The 16,293-nt window shown below is 40.3% G+C and overlaps 1 protein-coding gene and 1 long non-coding RNA gene across 2 annotated transcripts; both read left to right on the forward strand.

Annotated features, from left to right (window-relative positions):
* Positions 1–5,565: 5,565 nt before the first annotated feature.
* On the forward strand, positions 5,566–6,582 carry LOC119647830. The gene is made up of 2 exons (XR_005248945.1): positions 5,566–5,768; positions 6,032–6,582. It is a non-coding gene; the product is annotated as an uncharacterized LOC119647830 (long non-coding RNA).
* An 817-nt stretch (positions 6,583–7,399) lies between these two features.
* Positions 7,400–16,065, forward strand: LOC119647829 (larval serum protein 1 alpha chain-like). The gene is made up of 3 exons (XM_038049069.1): positions 7,400–7,572; positions 7,640–7,764; positions 12,689–16,065. The coding sequence occupies exons 1-3, from the start codon at positions 7,485–7,487 to the stop codon at positions 15,875–15,877; spliced, it is 3,402 nt and encodes a 1,133-aa protein (XP_037904997.1). The 5' UTR covers positions 7,400–7,484; the 3' UTR covers positions 15,878–16,065.
* Positions 16,066–16,293: the final 228 nt, after the last annotated feature.

The following is a 16,293-nucleotide window of genomic DNA, read 5'->3' on the forward strand; positions in this document are numbered from 1 at the left end:
AACGGGAAGAATAAAGATAGGAGAAGACAACTTTGGGGCCGTTGAGAATTTCTCCTATCTAGGGTCGAAAATCATAACCGATAACAGCTACGATGATGAAATCCGGCCAAGGTTGTTGACAGCCAACAGAGCCTATTTCAGCTTACAACGCCTCCCCATGGGGTCAAAGCTCTTGCTGTACAAGGCTATAATCTTACCAGTCCTCATGTATTCCTCGGAGACTTGGGTTCTTAGCAAGAAAAATTGCGAACTCTTGGCCGCGTTCGAGGGAAGAATCCTCCGAAGAATTTTTGGCCCCCTACATGAGGATGGATGATTCCGTACCCTACATAGCGACGAAATCTATGAGCGATACTATGACCGTCAGGTTGTGGTTAAAATCCGGCTCAATAGGTTATGGTGGGCGGGTCACTTAATCCGTATGGATGAGGATGATTCAACCCGAAAAGTCTATAAGGGCAATATCTATGGTAGAAAAAGAGGACGAGGAAGACCCTGCATGAGATGGAGCGATGGCGTAGGTGAGGACGCGAGACTGTTTTTAGGAATATCGAATTAATGGACCTGGGCACAAAACCGGGATGTCTGGAGTTCCTTATTAAGGCAGGCCTAGACCGGATACCGGTTGTTGCGCCGTTGATTATGATGATGATGATAGAGCACTTAGAGCGACTGATAAGAAATATTTTTGTAGCATGTCTTGCTTTTGGCTACGTGCCTACCTCTTGGCAGAAGCTTAAGATAGTCTTTATTTATTCATTTAATTAAGACAATATTTGGAAAGTAAATTCCTACTTAGATATTGTCCACAAAGGGAGGAGCAAGTAAATAGCTTAGCATGCGCTTAAAGCTAAGGAAGAACTCAAGCTGTAGGGCGTTGTAGAACCGGCATAGCCTCGGGATCGGGGGTGCGGATATTGAGTTCCGCAATGAGTACTTCAAAAATGTACACGCTATGTGTATTCCGAGAGGCGATGCGGAAAATAATATCGGAATTGGCAGAGCAATCCATCAGACAATTACAGAGTTTGGAAAGGGTACAGATATCAAGGACGATGCGGCGTTTTCAAAGAAGTGAGATTGAGGGTGCGGAGCCAGGAGGGATAGTCTGCCCGAAGAAGGTTCTTTTTGAAAAAGATGGTCCAGGTGAATTTACGTTCCACAGCTCCAAGAGCACGACAATCACGGTTGCGGAAGGGGGACCAGACTACACACCAATATTCAAGGATGTTTCTGACAAGGGAGTTGAAAAGTGGTAAGGAAGACTGAATTCAGGTAAAGTCGGAAGAGAAACGTAGGGTAATACTAGGTATGAAAGCTCGATTGATGATGTCAATGAAGTGGGAACGGAAACGAAGTTTGTCATCGAAAATTACACCCAGGTCTTGAAATGGAGGTCAGTAGCGAAAGGGGTTGTCCACCAAGAAATTAGCGAAATAATGCTGGGGAAGATTTAAGTGAATAGCACATTACACAGTGGTATTTGCTGGCATTTAGAGTCACCTTGTTAACCGAGCACCAACAGACCAAGGTGTCAAGGTTGAACTGCAAGAGAGCACAGAGAAATAGAGGCAAATAATTTAAGGTTGTCAGCATACAGCAAATATGGATTGGTGAGGACGGATGAAAGACCTTAGAAAAAAAAACAGGAATAATGGGGGTAAGTATGGAATCTTGGGGAGCACCAGAGGAGGGAGAGGAGGAACGCGATGATTGTACATGAAAATAAATTTTGCAGGAACGGTACGAGAGGTAGGAGGAAAGCCAAGAGATGATTGAGAGGAGAGGGAAGTTGAGTAGAGAGAGTTTGGAGGGGTGAACATTGTGGTGAACGGTATCAAAGGCTTTGGAGAAATCGAAATAAATACCGTGTACCTCCTGTCGTAAATTAGGGCAATTAGCAATGAAGTTGGTAAAGACAAAAAGTTTGAAGCAGTAGATCGGTGTTTCACGAAACCATGCTGTTCTTTGACAATGAGGTGACTGAAATGCGCTCTTGGGGATATGCATGATAACGGCCTCTCCCCAAAGATGAGCAAAGAAGCATTCGTTTAAACTTTTGTTGAAGATAATACACAGTTTACAGTTAACAAGGACACAGATATACATTACAACGCACTTTTGATTTGGCTGCCAGTTGGTGTCTCAGGCATGGACTTTCAGTCAATTCAAATAAAACCATGCTGGTATGCTGGTAAATAATTACAAAATGGAGAAAACTGGATGGACTTTACCTCCCAGAGAAGTAAAATATCAGGGAATCACTCTAGATAAAAGGCATCTTTGGAACAAACATGTTGAGATAAAGTTGAAACGGGCTCTGACAACCTATGGGCTGCACAAACGGACCTATGCCTTGGCAAGGGGAATTAGGCTTCACGGTGTAATGCGGATATACGTTGCTATCATTAGGCGGATGTTCACTTATGCGTTCGTAATGTGGTGGGTTAGATGGTAGGTTGAGATAAAAGGTTTTCACTGTAAAGAACTGTGCCAAAAGCACAAAATTCAGCGCCAATCTAAATGCATTACTCAATTTGGAGCCCTTGGCTATATTATTCGAAGCACTGCAGTGAGAGCAGCTCATTGCCTAATTCACTTTCGGGGAAATAACGGACGTGGGGAGCACAGAGCATTGGGAGAGCTGAATCCTGTTTTCGCAATGCCTTTCGATTCTCGGATCCCCATACATCTGTTTGGTAGAAGAGATAAAGTTACCCAGCAACTTAGAAAGAACTGGAAAGTCCCAGAGGAATGGATGGTGGGGTCTTCTCCCAAAAGTCCCAAAAAAGAACAGGGCTCTGGAGGCGGAGTATACCTATCGAATAAAAGCTTTTCCTTTGGGACAATATGTAACGGGTTTTCAAGCTAAAGCATTAGCGATCTTGAAGTGACAACCTGGGTGATTGACGAGCAGTTGAAAGGCAGTTGCATCACCATCTACAGCGATAGCCAGGATGCATTGAGGGCGTTTGGGAGTCCTTTGATCACCTGGAAAATCGTTCAGCAATGCTGAAATCGTCTGATCTCTATTTCTAGATTCAGTACAGTGCCTTATGCACGAACCGGGACTAGCAATTGGCGTATCAGTAGCATTGGTTGGTGGCCAACCAAGAGTAGGTTTAAAGGAGGGATATAGGGCGGTGTTTATCGGCCGGTCCAATTCCACTTTCTTTGTGTATGGGGATAATAGGTTCCCTCTATATTTTCAGAAAGATACCTTCGTCAACATTGTTGGAAAAACAAATCGACAATTGAAGGGCTCCGGAAAGGAACAAAAGATTTTGAAGCTGAGAGCGGTGACGGAATTAGGATTATTTTTGGTGAGCAATAAATTTAAGATATTAAAATAATAATTGCTAGTAAAGAAAGTGAAGCGATAGTCAAGAATGTTGGTCAATACCAAATTGAGTATGTGGTTGTTGTGATTGCGATTTTAACGGCCATCGGAACAAGAAAATGTGGCGGTCATATATGTAGCCAAGATGGGAAGACTGCCAGAATTTGTCCATTCAATGGAGGAAAATTTGAACTCCACAAGGAGAATGATACGAATTTAACGTAAATTTTTAAGATCCTTTCTGGAATGTAAACTGGAAATTCGTGGAAAGGCTTAGGCGAAGTGAGAAGGTCGGACTCTGGCCATCTCACCCTCTTGCGGCACTATGCTTTTATGCTCTGGACGTGAACAAGCTGTTAGACTCTTGTAGACGGCTCCTACAAAACGGGCTCTCATGATATTTTAATATTCAATGCTGCGATGCTCTAAGGTGGCGGCGAGGAAGGCGGCAGCAACCCTATCGACTAGACCAAAACCAAGTGGCTGAGGAGAACCTTCACTTAATGACACCGGTAAACGCTGTAATCACCATGATTATGTCTTGCTAATCATGATGCAGGAGGCAAATGCTCCAATAGTTAGACCCGAGCCTCCACGCCACCCGCCAGGCGTAACTGAGGTGGGTTCGGTTACAAAACCTCATCAGGGGTATACTGGTATCATAGGAACCGGGATAGTCCTAGAAATTAACAATGCTACGCAACAATGTAGGAGAAATATAGCTATAAAGGAGAGAGATGCTTTCTATGAGTAAATAGGCACAGTTCAGGAGACATTGTAATCGTAATGAGTGTTCGAGCACAGGTCCTACCACAGGGTCACCTGGATTCCGCGTGACCGGCAATGAACATCTAATCAGATCTAATCGAGATCGTTCTTTTCTCAATGGGTGGGTAACAAAGGATGTGCCGACATCGGCATAAAAGAGGGACCATCACCAGATAATTATTTACCTCATTTGGTTGTATGTCGCAATTAGATCTGCTTGCCGGAGAACAGAGCGTGAGCCCAGCAAAATCGGCTGTCCTCCAGCAGTAGGGGAATGTTCTTGCTGCGCAAATGAAACAAACTCTAAAGAATTGATAGGCATTGGGCCACTTTTATCTTTAGCGCGGGTGAGATTATCGATAACATGTCAAAAGGACACTGTATGACCAGGATAACTTCGGAAACGTGGAGCTGGATCGAGGAACGCAAAGAGTTGAGAGAGGGGAGAGTCCAACACACTGAAAATCTGTTACCATAAGAAAGTACGATAAGTGCCGGGAGTGGCATCAAACTTGAATTCGATCGCGGATTTACCCCAAATTTGCAAATACATTTAGCTCGACACTAACGTCGAGTTGAGGTTCTTCCACGATAATGTTTTCTCTGCGCTGTTATATGGGAGAAGTCATTGTTCTAGAAGTACACAATTCCTTTTATATATCTGCGCCATGTTATCGCGGTATTCTGACCTGAAACAATAACAACTTACTTCGTCAAGGTGGGGGCCAGGCCCGTGAATCTGATGATGAGAAGGTAGAGGAGGCAGTAGATAGGTCACATATTGAGAAAGGGATGATAACTCCATTGGAGATTGTATCACGCATATGAACTCATTATCCCAGGATGGCCGGCGACGAATGATTTGTCCTGGAACTAGGTGGCATGGAACAGTAGAGGAGAAGTGCAAGCTTATGGGAAAAATCATGAAGGGAGGTGAAACACATTGCCAAGAACTAACAGCGATAGCGCTGTACCCTATATATGGGTTCATGGCAACCATATATATATCACAGGAAGGATTACTAGGTGGATCTAAGAACGTAATTTTTTCCAACGGAAAGGTTTCTACTGTCTTCAAACAAGTCAGAAATATTAATCGTCTACTTTGGACACTTTTTCGGCAACACTTTCCACAATTTTATGCTTGTATCTTTCTTTTCTATTCCAAACAAAGTTTCAGCCCAACTCAACAAAGTCACTCCTATTTTTGAATGACAAAAGATATAGTTAACATAATCGTCCAGTCCCCTAATTGGAATCATGATGAAAAACAAACAAGGATAGAAAATGATGAGCAATTTCACCCAACCTCTTAGCTCAGAATTTCTTTTGAAAATAATAAACAAATTACATCAACTCGTACCTTCATTAGTCTCATTGTATCAATTTAATTGGGTAATTAGAGCCAATCAACATGGCTCCTATCGAGAAAAAATTTATTACATTGTCTTTTAATGGATTCATTTATTTTATAAATAGGGGCAGGAGAGCTTAGCCAATCTTTAGTTACTTAATTAGTTGAAATTTTGGTGCTGAAGAGACCGGTGATTTGTAAGGATATTTTTGAATAGGGAAGAATAATGTTTATTGTGACAGTTCTTTGTTGGTTCCAATATGTAATTGCTGGTGGTCATAAGGATCCTGTAGGAGGGTAACAATCGTGAGTATCTTTTCAATAGAATATGTTTTGCATGGAAAAATTTGGTAAAAATTAGGAAAAATAAGAGATGCGTCAAAATATGTATTTGAAAATTGTCCCGTTTTCTGATTTTCATTTACATTTTATTTACTTTTCCTTTAGTTTAATTTATTTATTTTTTATTCTTTATGATATATTTTTATAAAATCTAAATAATAAAAGGATATTTTTTAAATTCCAAAGTAGAATAAATATTTTCCACCATTTTTATTACTTTTTTGAAGACCGCCAGCATTCTTTGGGAGGATTTTTTAACTCCCGTCCAGAATAAATAATTTTCTCGATTTTTACTATTTCTTTAAGGACAGATGAGTATTTTTTTTGCGAACGAAGGACCTGGAACAGAGTGATATTTTTTTTCTTTCATAGTATTTTAACTAATTTACATGATCATTTCGCGTTCTCTTAAATATATCTTAATTAATATTGTAAAGTTACAGTTGAATTTAAAGATAAGGTGTCAATTATGGGGGGCCTAATGTAACAACCAGAACCCATAAGTGCAATTGGAACTCTGAATATTATTAGTGATGAATGCTAAATATTCTCTCAATGATAAAGATTGGTTATCTTCCATGTATGTATATTTATTAATTATAATATTAGAATTTTTTAAGAAGCATGAAGAAACATCTTTTTGCCTTAGAGATCAAATTATTTATTTTTATTTTCATAATTCATTCAATTTTGTAATGTGATGTGAAAATTCCATGGTCAGATATTTTTATTTTGTCAGGACTATCACATATTTTATATATATATTTTTTTAATATTTTATGTTGCCGTATTTACTGAAAAAGAAATTATTTTTTTTTGTTGTTTGAGGAAATAATGAGTTATCTTTAAATCTTTTTTATTTTTATTGAATTCTAGTTCCAATTTCGGAGTAGAAAGTTACTAGTTTCATCCCCTATTTCAACAGATCTGCTATAGATTTTTCTTTACCTAAAATTCCAAACATTATTTGCCTTCTTGAAAATATTTTTTTGTGATTACGCCATTAGTTAATAAAGGTTACAAAGGTATCAATATATTCTCAGAGGCGCAACTGATTAGCCGCGATAACGGACGAAAACATTTCTATTTGTGCATTATCAGTAATTTCTACCTTTGCCTCAGCTATAGTAGCAAAAAGCGAGCATCGTTGGTATCATTTTTAAATAAAAAAAGATTCTGTTACTAAGTGCTCCCATGATGCCAAGTACAAAGATTCTAAATTGCAAAGGCGAATATAATTATTTTTAACGAATCGAATATGAACCAAATTCACCTATGCCAACTTTGGACTACAAAAAAAATTCAATTAATCTATATTCAGACCGAAATGCAACATTTTCTATTAAATTTATTAGCATTTGTCTTCTATCTCAGTTCAAGACATTTTTTTCTAAATCTGTCTTGGTGCACTAATGCCCGCAACAAAGTATCTCGGAGTACCTTATCTACGTTACGCGAGGCTAATAACAATTTTTTTCTGATGGTTTTTGGCACATTAGGATTCTTTTTCACAATAGCAATCTTGGTGTTAATTGTCGTATACCTGATTAGAAAATCACAGTAAATTTTTGGTATAAAAGATGCTGAAAATCTGGAGGAAATCATTCCCACTCGTGGCTGTTCTTTGGTACGAACACGGAAAATAGAACCAGCATCTAACGGACAACGAGACCGGCAAGGATGAAGATTGCTTTGGTGTTTATGGCCATTTTGGCCATTTGTGCAGGGCATGCGATTCGTTTGAAGGATGACTTTGGCACCAAAATTGGTAAGGGATTTTTTTTGTAAATTTGTATCTTACTTTGATTTTAAATATTTTTCTTCCTGAATTTCAGATAGCAAAGATTTTCTGTTGAAACAGAAGTTCATCTTTGATGTACTGTATCATCTCCACATGCCGCTCGGCGAGGAATACGTGAAGGATGTACACGGCTTTATTGAGGGCAAGGAATACTACAATGTAAGTATTTAAAATTCCAAGTTAAAAAGGTTTCTGAAAAATCCTAAAACCATCAGAAATCCCAAAGCTTTCCCAGGATTAACCTGAAAGATACGATTTTCGATTACACATTGATAATCATTATCATTGAATGTGCAAAAACCAGTGTCCGGTCTAAAAATCCCAGTTTTGTGCCCTAATAGGTTTTTGGCGTCCTGGCCTGCCAAATCGTTTCATCTGAGGCAGGATCTAACACGTCTTTTTTTATTCTTAAAGGCTGGATCATATTCACTCATATGATCATTATATCTCTTTCCGAACACCGCTAAGAGTTCACATTTTTTCTTGCCAAAAACCCAAGTTCCACGTCCAAGTAAAAATTCTGAGTCTAATGAGAGCCATCTCCTTTTGCTCTCCTCTCCTCATGCTTGAGCAGAGTATCATCCTTGCCTGGGCTATACTGTCGTTGCTAGCTGTAAAATTATTCTCTACCATAGCTTGCTGAAAACTGGATACATCGGTGATATTCCACAATGCTGAGGACAATACAGAGCCCTCAGAGATACTCGTGAAGACAACATATTCCTTGAGTTCATCATCAATGACATAATAAATCTGTCTTTCCTTGAGAAGTAGTATGTTGGCTGGGAATATCAGCCACTCTTAGGGATGCATTCTCGTTACCATTAGTTTTCAGCATTCGTGCTGGCACAAAACCTTCACCAGTCCCCGGTTTGTTTCCTCGGCTGAAGGGTTTTCAAAACTCTTTTGTTCAGGCTAGGTTCCTGTTTTACCAAGGAACGTCCCTTGGTAAAATAACTACCTTAACCCGACAGTTCGCCTCAAATGCGTCAATAATGATTTGCTGATGTCTTCTACCACTCTTGCTTCAGTTCCTGATATCTCCAAATATCTTTAAATGAGCACTGTTATTGCTCAAGTCCCTTATGTGGGAATCGCCTTTTTTGCTCTCAATTTTAGAGTGTTATTATTCTGTTATTCGGCATAGACGGTTCCTCCGATACCAATCAGTTCCTGATTAGCGCGTTTATAAAAAGATTGGCTATGTCTAGCACCTCTTGCCCATGCTAGCACAATGGTGACGAGCGTCCTATGTTGTATACTTCTAACCTACCCATACGGATAAATTCAAGAAGGTACCCAACTCTTCGAATGGTAATCGTGGCCGAGAAGAAATGGTAGCGCCTTTCTGTCATAGTACTTTACCACCCTAGGGGCTTGTTTCGGTGGAATCCTGTCCTGTCGAAATATCTCTCCGGTTTTTAATGGAAATTGAGTAGCTTTAAGTTGCCCAGTAAAAAACTCCGAAAGATTTTGAATTTAAAAATGATAACTGGTTTTTCGCAAGAAAAACTTCAAATTACAAGGGCAGACCAAGAATCTGCCTCCGGTATACCCATGACTTTTGGGCCAGTAGGGTGGCGCTCTTTGGCAATGTCATCCTTAGAAATTTCCTTTGCAATTATTGTAGATGCAGTTTTCCATGATTTAGGTCCACCTAGGCTATTAACGCTTGGAGCTCTTCTTCAACGTCGAGGAAGCGTCCTCCTTCTCTGATATGTCACTTCCTTGTGACCTGTTATCTGCATCAAGCCTTAGGGAATTCAGTTCTAGACTACCCAGCCTTTTCTCCGTAGTACAGAGCAGGTCCACCTTCTTACTCAACCCTGCTTATCCATGATTCCTTTGGACATCTCATCTCTGCCGATGATCAGCAGATAGCACAATCCCCGACACTTATCCTGCCGTTTGCTTGTGTGTAAAGGAGGGAGAAGGATATTTTTATACATGAAGCTTTAGCTCTTTTCAGAGCTCGTTTGAGATTTCGTCAAAAGAAAAGCATAAAAGTTTCTCGGTCTGGCTGACCATAGGTTCACCGGAACAAAACCTGTAGACCTTCATGACAACCCAGCAGTACATAGCCCTTAAAGATTCCCGTGAAGACAATATATTCCTTCAGTCTATGATCAGAACCATAACAAAGTGGTCTTTGCTCCAGATAGCTGCCGATGAAAGTAACATATTAACTGGGAATATCAGTCGCCCCTAGTGTCGTACCAATTTGATTCTAGTTGATCAAATTTGATGCATTCTCATTCCTATGCGTCTTCAGCCAATCCGGTAACCAATTTTGTGCTTTCAATAGTAAGATAATTTCGTGGAAATCAAAATGCCGATTAAAAAAGTCTTCCAGGCCATCAGTTTCAACAACACTTCACTTCAGCACTTTTCGCATAGTGCTTGAAAGGTATATAAGGTATATAAGACAATAGTCTGATGATTTGCCTGGAGATTTACTAGTTTCAGGTACCAACACAAGCTTCTGTCATTCCGTTAATGCTGGGGAGATTCCCTTCGCGATGTGTATTTCGCACAACTAGGTGAACGTATCCAACTTTGTCTTTACCGCAAGCTCGAAGGCCTTATTAGGTTTTCTTTTTGAGCCCAAGGTTTCGTTTCCCCCACGTCCATTCGATTATTGATTATCGTATGATTTTCGAGGACAGAATTTCAATTCATCTCTGGATAGAGTCAACAGTGTCCCTTACGGCAATAAATAAAGAACTTGGCGATTATTCCACTCGATAATTATGCCAGCAAAAACTGGAGAGTTCGCTATTCCAGCAGAAGTTGAGTTTTCTGCTACCAAACGTACATCATTTCAACGTTGAGTAGCATTTTTTTCTATAGAAAGCCTCTTTGTGAGGACATCCGATTTAACCACACCTCTACAAAATTTTTCATCATGGATGTAGTTAACACAAAGTTGCCCCTTGTGATCTCGTATAATTTGGCAGTCGGACGTTCACATTACGTCTCCTCCAGTCTAATCCGTAATCCATACATCGTTACAAGTGTTCCTGTAAGGCTCTCTTCAGAAAGGGTCTAGTATTGCAAATCCTGACGGACTCTGCAGAACCTTTTTCTGTTTCAGTTAACACCTTACTTAGTTCTGGGTATTTGGCGCTGGCAGCAATGTGGCTATTAGATAGACCCTCTTTTCCTCCGCTCAATATGCTTTGCTCCTTGCATTGGACGGACTGACTAGTAACATTTTGTATATCTTAGCAGAGTACTGATACTTGAGCAGGACCTTGCAGGACCTTCAAGAGGAAATTGGGGCCCAGAATGAGAATAAACCCCCTCCCGAAAACTCCCTATATTGCCAAAATATCTACCTAATTTTGTTAAAGTCTCTATTCCAGGCCCTTTCCTGTCTCGGCAGGATGCTTATCCATCTGCTTAAAGTTCATCGAGGTGTTCTTTTCTATGCGTTCACGAAGATTTAAGAAGGCACGAGCAAACACATGTGGGATTACTACCCACTAAAAACCACCCCTGGTCTCTCCAGTAACAGCCCCGCGTGACCAATATTTAGGAATTACTTCACGGGGTGAATTTGCCTTTAGGCACTCGTGTTTATCGTCTTCTAAGTTTTCCTCCTCTTCCAGCTCTTTTAGATTTTCACAATTGCGGGGGAAACCGTAAACCAGTTCTCCTTCGACCTCAGTATCTACGCAACTATACTCTTCTTAACCTTTGATTCAGGTTATTTTCCTCCATTACAAACCTTGAGTAGTGAAACGTCACATGCTCTGCATCCCCCCATATGCCGCCGCATATAGGACAATACCGCCTGTAGCAACAACCGCAATGTGGTAGTTGGAATGAATCTGTGCGCCCACACAGATGGTGCCCAATCAGAATGATTAGGAATCTTCTATAGTGTTTCGGCCCGCCGACATTTAGCAATATTTTTGCAAGTATTGCAGTGGCACTAGTTACCTTTCGACGTGTATATTCTAGGTACACCTTCTCTCTGTTATTAAGACTCCTCATCCGCCAGTGTTAGTCCCGCGTTTCCGATCCAGGTCTTCTCTGGGTGCTTTGCTGCAACAGCTACACCCAAGTCATCGATAGAGCCGAGAATCGTACGCCCCTCTGGGACGGGAAGCACAAGCACTCCATTGACATTCCACAGTTGAGGATACAGTTCCAAACCTCTGTCCGCCCTCATCCGCCGGGTACCAAGGAGTTCTCTCTGAGGGTTAGTCGACCAGACTCACTAAATATCCAGAAACGGCCACGTCAGCCGATGGGCCTTTAATTCGGTCTCAATTGGCGGATTTGAATGCATTTCATACATCCAGTGCCAACACGGCAGAGAAGCAACCGGAATTTGGACCTTTTTTTGTCAGGCTCACTACCATGCTTATTGTATCCACCGTCAAGTGGACACGTCGAAACCCATTCACAAGCTCTGATAAGTTATTACCGCTTTCAAAGATTCCCCTGAAAAGGGAATATTCCTTCTTTCAAGCAAGTCACAAAGATGTTGGAAACAAGGCATCGGGGTGTATATGGCGTCATCTTTCTGTTGGCGAAGCTTGTATGCCTGGTGAGGTTTCTCTCTATACTTTTCGAACTCACAGACCTGTTGATTTCCAGGATTCCCCTTTGTGTCTGTAGAGCGTGCATTCCTTGCCATACGTTAATATCAGCTTTATATTGGGACAGGGTATCGGCTAGCTGCTGTTGCTCTTTTTCTTTGCCGGTAGTCAATTCAGCCCGAGGCTGCTTCCCAGACTTCGTGATAAGTAGTCTTACCAGATAGGATTCTCAATGTTACACCAAACTCCAATTCAAAGGACTAGTTGTCACAGATTACGCTGTTTGTAGACGTGAGAGACTCTCCTTTATCCTTCTTCGTTTGCAATTTTTCGCTCCATCCGGGGTACCAATCTGCTCTTTCGCCCTGGAACCTAGACCACTTACTTAATTTTTAGGCCTAGATATTTGCGAGTGACTACCTGAAGTTAAAATTCAAAGTAAAGACTCCCAAATTTTCATCCAAACAATCAAAAATCCCAACATAGTTTGGCATGACACTCAACAATTCTATTTTTTTTACTATACATTCCAGGACTACGACAAAGTCGTGAAATTCTTCATGATGTACAAATACGGATTGCTTCCTCGCAACTTTGTCTTCAGCATATTCAATTATCGTCATATTACCGAAATGAAGGGTCTCTTCTACCTGTTCTACTATTCACGAGACTGGCCAACCTTCTATCACAATGTCCTATACGCTCGTCAATTTGTAAACGAAGGCATGTTCGTCTATGCTTTGTATGCCGCTGTCATCCATCGTAAAGACTTGCAAGGAATAATCCTACCAGCGCACTACGAAGTCCTTCCATACATGTATTTCAACGGTCTAACTATCGACGAAATCATGAAGTACAAGACCCTTGGATTCAGCAAAATGGAGAATGATGTTGTGATCCTTAGCAAATACACCGATGATATCAACATAATGAACGAGGAATCGAAATTGTCATACTTCACTGAGGATATTGGCTGGAACATGTATTACTACTTCTTCAATCTTGACTACCCATACTGGTTAGGTGGCAAGGACTTCAACTTGTACAAGGACAAACGTGGGGAACAATTCCTGTACATGCACCAACAATTGCTGGCTCGTTATTATTTGGAACGTCTTTCAAATAAGATGGGTGATATCCCTGAATTCTCCTGGTACTCCAAAATTAAGACAGGATATGATCCACATATGAAGTACTACAATGGATTGCCTTTCACCGTCAGGAAGAACTATTATGAAACCTTCACCACCGGCGATTACTACCCTCTTAATCGTATTGAGGACTTTGAACGCAGGATTCGAGATGCCATTGATTTGGGATACATCATTGGCTTTGATGGAGCCAAAATAGACCTGTGGAGCAAGGAAGGAATCGACCTGCTTGGAAATTTGATCCAGTCAAACCCAGACTCATTGAATGAGAAATATTTCGGAAAATTGATTGCCTTCGCTCATAAAATGTTAGGTGGCGGCAAATTTTATGAATTATTCGAATACAAGGTTATTCCTGGGGCCATGGAACACTATGAAACTATGCTGAGGGATCCAATCTTCTACCAGCTCTACAAGAGGATCCTTAAGTTCTGGTTCCAATACAAGCTAAAACTTCCACCCTACAAATACGATGACCTACTGCTCCCTGGCGTAAAAATCAACAAAGTCGATATCAGCAAGCTGGTTACATACTTTGACGAATTTGATATCGATGTATCAACTTTGATGGAAGTCGACAAAATTCCAATGGACTATTTCAAGAAGGGTTACAAGGATGTGGACTATATGAGCAAAGATTACATAGATATGGATTATAAATTCCCATACGGAGGTAAATTCTTTGACAAGGATTACATCCCGGATAAATATATGGATACGGACATGAAATACGACTACAAAATGAACTGGAAGTGGGGTGATTCCTTCAACTACAAATACAAAGTCCGCCAATATCGTCTCAACCACAAACCTTTCAAGATGACCCTCGATGTAGCATCAGACAAACCACAAACTGTTGTCTTCCGTATTTACATGGGACCGAAATTCGATAGCATGGGAAAACTGATCAACATCAACGACAACCGTGAAAACTTTGTAGAAATCGATAAATTCATCTACGATCTCAAATCAGGACTCAACACAGTTTATCGTGAATCTCGTGAGTTCTACTTCAGCGCTAAGGACCGTACCATGTACTCAGATCTCTACAAGATGGTCATGATGGGCCTGAAGGGAAAGAGCTTCTCATTCGATATTTTCGAGGCACACAATGGATTCCCTGATCGTCTCCTCTTGCCTAAGGGATGGGTTAGCGGCATGCCAATGCAATTCTTCTTCATCATTACTCCATTCAAGGATGTGAAACAATATTCCAAATTCTGGTTCTCATCCTATATTGGATCTGGCTCTCGATTCTTTGATGATCTCCCACTTGGATATCCATTTGATCGGTTGATTGATGAAGGCTTCTTCTATACTCCGAACATGTACTTCAAGGACGTGTTCATCTACCATTTGGATACTATCCCCAAGTATTCAGATTTTGACAGTTACAAAGGATTAATGTACAAACTGTACCCCGGCATGTACAACTACAAGGATTTGATGATGAACAAAATGGATAGTGGATCATACTACAAATATCCGTGGATGATGGACAAAATGGGAATGTATGACTACAAGGACATGGATTACGACTACAAGCTGATGGGTAAAAAGGACTATGGAATGTACGATTATAAGGACTTGGGTTATGATTACAAACCAATGGACTACGGAGTGAGCTCGTATTATAAATATCCTTTCGGACAGTATAAAGACATCGACTACGACTACGATTACAAATTAACAGATAAAAAGGACTATATATCGTACTATAAATACCCGTGGGTAATGGATAAATTTGGAACCTACAAAGACATGGACTACGACTACAAAACATTCGATAACAAGGACTATGGAACATATTACAAATATCCATACTCACCGGATAAATTTGGATCGTACAAGGATATAGACTATGACTACAAGCTGCTGGATAAGAAGGACTACATATCATATTACGATTATCCATATTCACCGGATAAATATGGAGTGTACAAGGATATGGACTACGACTACAAAACATTCGACAAAAAGGACTACGGATCATATTACAAATACCCATACTCGCTAGATAAATTCGGAGTGTACAAGGACATGGACTACGACTACAAAACTTTCAACAAAAAGGACTACGGATCATATTACAAATACCCATACTCGCTAGATAAATTCGGAGTGTACAAGGACATGGATTACGACTACAAAATATTCGACAAAAAGGACTACGGATCATATTACAAATATCCATACTCGCTAGATAAATTCGGAGTGTACAAGGACATGGACTACGACTACAAAACTTTCGACAAAAAGGACTACGGATCATATTACAAATACCCATACTCGCTAGATAAATTTGGAGGTTACAAGGACATGGACTACGACTACAAACTGTTAGATAAAAAGGACTATATATCATATTACCAATATCCATGGATGACGGATAAAAGCAGCATGTACGATTACAAGGACATTGACTATGATTATTACAAAACCTTTGACAAATTCGGTAGTGGAATGTACCACAAGTATCCTTGGATGATGAAAACCATGTACAAACCCGATTCGTTTTATACATCCTACAATTATCCGGAAGTAATGTTCGAGTCGATTTATAAAAAATAGGACCAAATAGGGAAGATGTTCGTGTATTTAATAAGGCAAACGATATTGTAGCAATTTCACCGATTGGAGAGAAGACAAGCACGTTAAGTTTAAAGTAGGTAGTATTTTAGTCGCATAACAAGAAAAAAGGAAAAAAAATAATGAACAAACATTAAATGAATTAATAAAGCAGATTGATGAAAATCAAACGTAATTGTTTTAAATTTTTTAGCATTTTATCCAATAAAAACTGACGACCAAAAAAAGTTAAAACTGGTGCTTTTGACCGAAGTGTAAATGTGTATCGAATTTATGAAACTTCCTGACATTTGTCAGCCGAACGCCGACTATTCCTGCCGAGGGACTGCCAAGAGCAGACCCTTGTGTGGCCAACAGGTCAACCCGCTCATTCCCCTCTATGTTACTATGACCCCAGA

Source organism: Hermetia illucens, chromosome 2 (assembly GCF_905115235.1).
Source record: "Hermetia illucens chromosome 2, iHerIll2.2.curated.20191125, whole genome shotgun sequence".
NCBI classification, from domain to species: domain Eukaryota; kingdom Metazoa; phylum Arthropoda; class Insecta; order Diptera; family Stratiomyidae; genus Hermetia; species Hermetia illucens.